Genomic DNA, 7,377 nt, shown 5'->3' with positions numbered 1-7,377 from the left:
CTTCGGGATTGCGTCGGGGAACATTGCAAATTTTTTGCTACACCGATCTGTTGCTCTTACGAGCACATAGACGCAATCCAAAACAACCACGCGTGCTCTACCAGTACCTTCCCGGTTCAATCTGGGCCTCCCCCTTTCTCTCGGCAAGATGCCAATGCTTGTGCTACTTCCTCTCATGGAGAATATTGAGAAGAAGGTCTCTACCTAACATGCCTCTATGCTCTCTCTTGGAGATAGAATATCTCTCGTTTGCCAGATCCTATGTGTGATGCCCGCCTACTTTCTCATTGCCATTGCCATGAACAAGCCCATCCTGGCAAGGATCAATCAGGTGATCAGTGTCTTCCTTTGGGGCAGTCGTAAAGACGTTCGTGGGGGTCAATGCAAGTCAACTGGCTGCGTGTTTGCCGGCCCATTCAACTTCGTGGCCTTGGTGTGTGCAACCTGTACCACACCAACCTTGCTTTACACGCTCTTGGGCATGGCTTCAGAGAACAAACCCAGGCTGCCCCCGGAGCCATCTAGCGCTACCTCGCGATTTTGAGGTAGTTGTGATCGTGCATCCTCTACCACTTGGTAGCTCAAGGATGACAAGACTTGTCTTTTCTGGTTTGATCACCGGATCAATGGCCGATACACTGCGGAGCTTGTGTCTCTTGTCTTCGCCTTTGTCCTCGGACGACGCGACAAACGAAGGACGGTTGATAATGGATCCGTGACATCTACGATGCTCTCGGACCTACGGCAACAGTCTAGTACGTCGATCTCTAGCGGCTTCTGCGTCACACCACCCTTTCCCCGATCCCCGACCAACTCATGCCCTCCTAAAGCAATGTTGGTCTGCCAACCGACTAACTAGGCGGGCTTCCACACGTGCCTCACTGCATCCTTTGTGACCAGGAGCCAGAGTGCATGCAACACATCCTCGCTGGCTGCTCATTCTCCTGCCAAGTTTGGCATGAGGTGTACAATTTCCAATCCGTTAAACAACAGATTTGGAGCAGTAGTTTCGCAAATCTCTCCTTCATCACGTCCAAATCCAAACGAACAGAACAAGCTAGAATGGTAATTGGCATAATCAGGTGTGTTTGCCCTCTGAAACAGGGGAACCGAGTCTAGAAATGGTTAGGTTAAATCAAATCAACGAATACAATGTGTTTGCCCGCTGGCTATACACATACCACAGAGTTCAGCGTCTCCTCTCCCGGGAAGTAGCCACGTACGTACAACAGCAACCCGAGCAAAGCAAAGCAAGTTCTTGCATGCACATGTCGGGCGGAGAGCAAGGAGAGTAAAATAATGTGTAGCTGATCAAACCATCCTGTTCATTCGTCCTTTTCCCGTCCTCTAGAATTGCTCGATCCGGTCTACTGTATATGTGAGGGATGAACGAGTCCGGCCGATGCATCGATCGAGCCGGTGATGATCTGTGCACTCCAATGTCGATCTCCAATACGTACGAAGTGCACTCCTCAGATATGTACATTGCCATGCCATCTTGGATCGATTGGTTCCCGTTGTTGCTTTGATCGATCTGTGCTGGCCTGGCTCTCTCGAGATGACAATGGCGTACGATCAGTGACGCGCGGAGGGGCTCCTTACGCCGCCGGTGAGGCTGTCCACGTAGGAGAACTTCTTGGGGGCGAGGCTTGGCGCCTTCTTGAGCAGCATGGCCTCGCCGGCCTCGTCGAGCGTGCCCCCCTCCTTCTTCCTCATGAGCTCGTCCTGGTCGAAGTGCCATCCCATGAAGTCGTAGAGCGTCATGGACGCCGGCGCCTCGTTGAGCTTCTCCAGCTCCTCCCTGGCGTCCAGCTTCCTTGGCGCGTTCATCTCCAGCTGCCTCCGAGCCGCCTCGCTCGCCGTCAGGTTCGTGGCCGCCGCGTCCGCACCCAGCACGTCCTCGATCCTCGAGATCACGCTATACGCCAGGCTCTCTAGGACGCGCGAGTAGCTCTCCAGGAGCGCGTAACCAACATCCTGCCGATGCAACTTCACCATCAACAACCAACGAGCGAACCATGACATGCATGACGCATCATGAATGGTCGGGAAGGCGCAGGTATGTACCCTGTTGTATTGGATCTTGGAGATGTCGAGCTGTGACTGTGGGGCTCCGGGGAACTGAAGCTTGAGGAGGTGGAGGATGGTCTCGGCGCGCTCCTCGAACTGCTCGCGCTTCTCGAAGCTGATGATGGAACCCCAGGAGGACTTGGCGTCCTTGGTCTGCATCTTGCGCTTCCAGATGATGGTGGAGGCCTCGATGCGGTTCTTGAGATCAAGCACCTTGTGCTCCGTCGACAGGTCCACCCCTTCCAGGAACTCGATCGGATCGAACTCCTCGTCGGTGATGCTCCGGTAGATGGCGTCGCCCAGGCTCGTCTTGCCCTTCTTGGGGAGCGACTCGATGTAGATCTCTGGGATCTCCATCTCCACCAGCACCTGCGCGTTGATGGCCATGGCGGCCTTGAGCACCTGGTTCACGCACTCCTTCTGGTACTGCAGCCACTTGCGGGTCACATCCGACAGGCCCCCCGCCGGCACCTTCACCGTCGGCATCCACCACTTGTCGTCGTCGCGCTTGTTGTCGCCGCCCTTCTCGTACCAGAACTCGGTCTGGTCCACGAAGTTGTCCATGTAACCCTGCATGCATGCCGCCACCAAACATTCATATTCGTGCATTACGACCATTACTTTAGCTCAGTTCAGGATCTCTCTTGGTCCAATCAATCCATACGTAGTAAGTAAATGATTGGTAAGGGCATCTTCAAGGTGGACCGTAAACCTTTCACAATCATTCGGATGATATTGTCCGGAGCGCAGAAATTATGCAACGCCGATCTGTATCGGTCCGCGAGACGGTTCGAACATGATTTCTCCTGAAAATCAGAGACAAAAATGTAGAGGTTTGCAGGAGTCTGGATCCCCAAGCCCGCTTCTGACCGCCCTGATCCACCCAAAACTCGTGACCCGCCCCTCCCACGTTTTTCTTCTGAAGCACGCATCGCTTACCGCGTCGCATTCATGCCGGCTGAGAGCACATAGAGGTCGGCATTGATGCCGTTATTTGACCAGAGGAGGGAGGGCGGTGCTGACCGACGCGACCTCTCGACAGCCGCCGCTTCAATGCGGACGCATGTTACCGAGGAACCAACTCCATTCGATGTGCCGCATTGAAGCGGCTGACTGACCCTTCGCATGGCCTGGGCGCAACTATTTAAGCTGCGCTCCGGCGCCGTTCACACCGCATCCTTCTTCTTCCTCCCCCTCCTCCTCCTCCTCGCCCACCCCCCTTACATCTCTGGCGAAGGGCAAGTCCTGGGCGTCGGCGCCGGCAGGCGGTTCCCGGGCTCGTGGAGACGCCGCCCTAGGACTCCGAGGCCGTTGTCCTGGTCGGCTGGCGGCGGCTCGAGGCGGGAGGAGGTCGTCAACTCCTCCGGCGACGAGGAGGACCAGCATCCACCGCCGCCACCACCACAATTCGCACCATCGGTGCGGGGCTAGGTCTACGCCGGCATCGATGCAGAGTTTGAGGAGCAAATGGAGCCGGTGCTCCGTCGCTCTGTCATCCACACCAACGGCCCGGCTCCGCCACCGGGGAAGCTCCTCCCTGTGATGCCGGAGCCGACATCCCCTCCACGCTCTTCGCCGCCGCGTCAAGGAAGAGTGGTTCTCGCCGCCGCCCCGGCGTGTTGTGAAGGAGGAGCGCCGCTGGCCACCGCCTCGGCGCGTCGTCAAGGAGGAGCGCCGCTGGCCACCGCCTCGGCGCGTCGTCAAGGAGGAGCGCCGCTTGCCGCCGTCACGCCTGCCCAAGGCACGTGGGCGCATTCCGCACTACCTCTGCGGCAGCTCCTTATCGTCGTCCCGGAGCGCCAAGACGGCGCAGGAGTACGTCGACCGGGAAAGGCGCTAGTTGGACTCTGTCGATCCTAGTTCGCAGACTCCGACATCCCGCCGTCGCACATCGCGGCGGACCCAGACGTGGCATACGCCTAGGCCCTGGATCGCTCCGTGACGACGTCTGAGACGGCCAAGCGTCGTCTCTGCCGCCTCAACAGGGAGATGGCCAGGTACGACGAGGAATGGTCCCTCACCGAGATCGCCGCAGCCACCAACGACGGCGCGTCCAACAACCGCCGCCCTCTCCCCCAGCCCACGTCCTCGGTGGCCGCGGCTTAAGAGCATCTCCAGCCATTGAGCCCCCAGGAGGCATTTTTTCGCCCCTTGGGGGGCTGCCGGCGCAACATTTAGTCCGGGGATGAAAAAATATCCACTCGTTGCCCCCCACGCACGTACCTCCTGCTGCTCGCCGCCCTTGCCGGTCTGTCGCCGCGCAGTCGCGGACAACATCGCGGAGTCCATCCCCTTCGCCAAGGAGGTCGCCGACGGCGCCGAGGCAGCCAAGCGGGCAGGGGGCGCGGCCAGAGGCGAGGCGGGGCGCGCAGGAGGCAGCAATAGCGGCGCAAGTAGCAGGCAGGGCCGCGGCCAGAGGCGACGCGGGGTGCGCAGGAGGCAACAGCAGCTCGCAAGTGCTCGTGGGGGCACGACCAAGCGGGTAGGGGGCGCGGCCAGGGGCGCACGACCGCGCGCGGGAGCGAAGCTCTGGCCATGGCGTCCGAAGCGCTGGCCGGATGAGCAGTGGCAGTAGTGCGGGCGGGCGCGGGGTGCCGCAAGGTCTGGCTCAGGCGCGGCCAGGGGCGCGTCGGGCGCTGCGGTCGCGGACTCGTTGTCCCGGCCGTCGCGCGCTCCAGCGAGCTCCGCCCACGTCGTCCCGGCCGCGTCGTCCAGGTGGGCGTCCACGGTCATGCCCGCGCTGCTCCGCCTGGCCGTCGCTGGTGTAGGAGGCCGTCCGCTCCCTGGCCTCCAGCTCGGCCTCGATGGCGGAGGTTGAAGAAGCGCGACCGCGACCGTGCGGTGGCAGAGGTGTGCAGGCAGCGAGCAGCAGTGAGCCGGCGTCCGCGTGCAGCGAGCTTCGGCCCGGCCACGCCACGGCCACACACCGGCGGACGAGCTCCCGCGGCGTCAGAGACGAGCTACCGCGGCTCCGGACGCGCACGCGCGAGCAGCCACGTAGGGCGGCCCCGGCGGCAGGCACAACGGCAAGAGACGGCGAGCGGCGCGGTTGTTGGAAGAAAAGACGAGGAGAGAGAGAGAGAGCTCGTGCGTGTCAGGTGAAAAGTGAGAGGAGAGAGACTGCATGTGGGCCTTTGCATGGATAAACATATTGCCGGCGCTTCCAGATGCCTCTCAGGGGGCTGGGTTTGGGGTGGGACTGCAGGCGCTAAAATTTGACGAATTCGGCGAAAAAGGTGATCCTAGGGGCATGAGTGGAGACCTTTTTCATTGCCGACGATGAAAAAGTGCTCCTGAGGGCCTTTTGGGGGACTAGTGGAGATGCTCTAATTGTGCACGACGCAAGAGGAGGTGGAGAGGATCATCCGTGAGCGTCAGGCGACCATCGGGAAGCATTGCCGCGACGCCACCACCTTCCGCCGCCCCAAGCGCGACGACAACTCCTCCAACGGCGACAGGCAACGATGATGGAGGAGGAGCAGCCGGCCAGCCCGGCATTGGCTAGTATATGATAGTTCAGGTTCTTAATTTTAGATTTTTAGTTTATTGGATGAAATTTATGTACAAATATCCACTTTAAATGAAATCCGGCATGTTTATATTAAAATTCATTCTTTCTGATTTAATTTCTGCCGTTGATTCGAGTTACTGTGAAAATGTATGCGGTTAGTATTGGATGTCGACCTTCCGTATCGGTATCCGCGGACTGATTTCCTATACGTAGATGAATGTGGGAGGTTTTTTGCATGTTGCCGTTGGAGATGCATAATAAGCTAATAGCACTTACAATCAGCATGGCGTCTAGCTTGCGCAGAGCGGGGATATTCATCTGCAGGTCGCGACGCTGCGCTGTCGACATGATCTGTGGATAGGAAAGGAAAACCCCAAGATGTTACAATGATAGATACTATTAGTCAGATGGAAAGAAGAGCTTGTTACCTCCATGGTAGTGCCGTTCTCGGCGGTCTGTCTTGTCGGGACAAACTCGACGATGTGGTCGGTGACGGACAGCAACCAGCCGACCTCCTTCTTCCACCGCTCCTTGGTGTCCGGCGCCATGGGTTCCAGCTTGCGGTGCTCCCCAAAGACGGACGCGGCCAGGTTGGTGATGGCGTTGGACAGCGCTAGAGCCGACGGCACGCCTTTCCCGGTCCCTGACATGTCCTCTCCAAGCAGCAGCTTCGCAAATCTCTCCTTCATCACGTCCAAATCTGACCAAACAAAACAAGCCAGAATGGTTAACTGGCACAATCGCATCGACCAAATTAACTGGCACCTTATAACTAATTAAAACGCAGTTTAGCAAAATGAATCAATCAAAACTGGCGTGCCTGAGGGCGGCCCGTCGCGTGCGAGACGGGAGCGAGGCGCCGTCCGGCCGTTGGGCAGCGGGGGAGCACCCCCGCCGCCATTGCCACCGGGCTCTTGCATCTCCGCCGTGTCGCTTTCTGTACAGCTGTTGCTCTCTTGCTCCTCCTTCCGTAGGTGGGTGTGCGAGTTGCTCTTGTCAAGGCTATGCCGCCGGAGGAACCGCACCATCACCCAGCCCACCGCCTCGAGCTTGACGCGCAAGGCGTGGGCACGTTGGCCCCGGCGGTCGTGCACCGCCGCGGCTTCCCGGAGACCAGAGCGATAAGGCCGCCGCCGTGACGAAGAACAGGATCAGCAGCACCCGGTGCTAGAAACGGCCGGCGTCCTCTCCTCACCCAGGAACAAGGACAAGAGCCGCAATAACGATCGTTGATAGATCTCAGGTTAGACCAAAGAGGACCAAACAACACAATGAGCAGAGAGAAGAAATCAAGAAACAACAGCGAGGCGCGGGGACATGTCGCGCACTACTGCTGCGGCCGGCATTGCATTGTATTGTACGTGGAGGGAGGGAGGTTGGCAGGTCCGGCCCCGAAAAAATTAAAAAGGGGCGCCGCGCCTGCCTAATTTTAAGCAGGGCGCGAACGTGGGGTGGAGGGCAGGGGTCGACGACGATTAAATCCTTCTGATGCGTGGCCCAATTTCTATGGGTGGTCGCCGTGGCATTGCCCTGTTTGGAGGAGAGCCCGGGAAATGGGCAGAGAGGAATGCTCCCGCCCACTCCTTGCCTTGCTAAGGGGATGTTTTCCTTATAATTATTATAATATAAAATAAAGCGTGGCTAGATTGATTGATTTTCTGTGCCCTGCCGGCGGCAGTACACCAATAGAAATCGTCTGACTGATGATCTGGCTAACCGTCAGCGTTGACGTTTATCACTGACGGCCTAGTTGGACCAGTCACTCTCCCCATGCGACTGGGCAACCCGTAGCGGAA

At 58.5% G+C, this 7,377-nt stretch overlaps 1 protein-coding gene across 1 annotated transcript; it reads right to left on the bottom strand.

The window, feature by feature from the left end:
- Positions 1 to 1,085: 1,085 nt before the first annotated feature.
- LOC119316798 (rho guanine nucleotide exchange factor 8-like) lies at positions 1,086 to 7,024 on the bottom strand. The gene is made up of 5 exons (XM_037591179.1): positions 6,402 to 7,024; positions 6,010 to 6,281; positions 5,858 to 5,932; positions 2,068 to 2,640; positions 1,086 to 1,977 (listed from the first exon to the last, which is right to left on the bottom strand). Exons 1-5 carry the CDS (start codon positions 6,607 to 6,609, stop codon positions 1,576 to 1,578), a joined length of 1,530 nt encoding a protein of 509 aa, XP_037447076.1. The 5' UTR covers positions 6,610 to 7,024; the 3' UTR covers positions 1,086 to 1,575.
- Positions 7,025 to 7,377: the final 353 nt, after the last annotated feature.

Source organism: Triticum dicoccoides, chromosome 6A (genome assembly GCF_002162155.2).
Source record: "Triticum dicoccoides isolate Atlit2015 ecotype Zavitan chromosome 6A, WEW_v2.0, whole genome shotgun sequence".
NCBI classification, from domain to species: domain Eukaryota; kingdom Viridiplantae; phylum Streptophyta; class Magnoliopsida; order Poales; family Poaceae; genus Triticum; species Triticum dicoccoides.
This window is presented reverse-complemented; position numbering and strand designations above follow the sequence as displayed.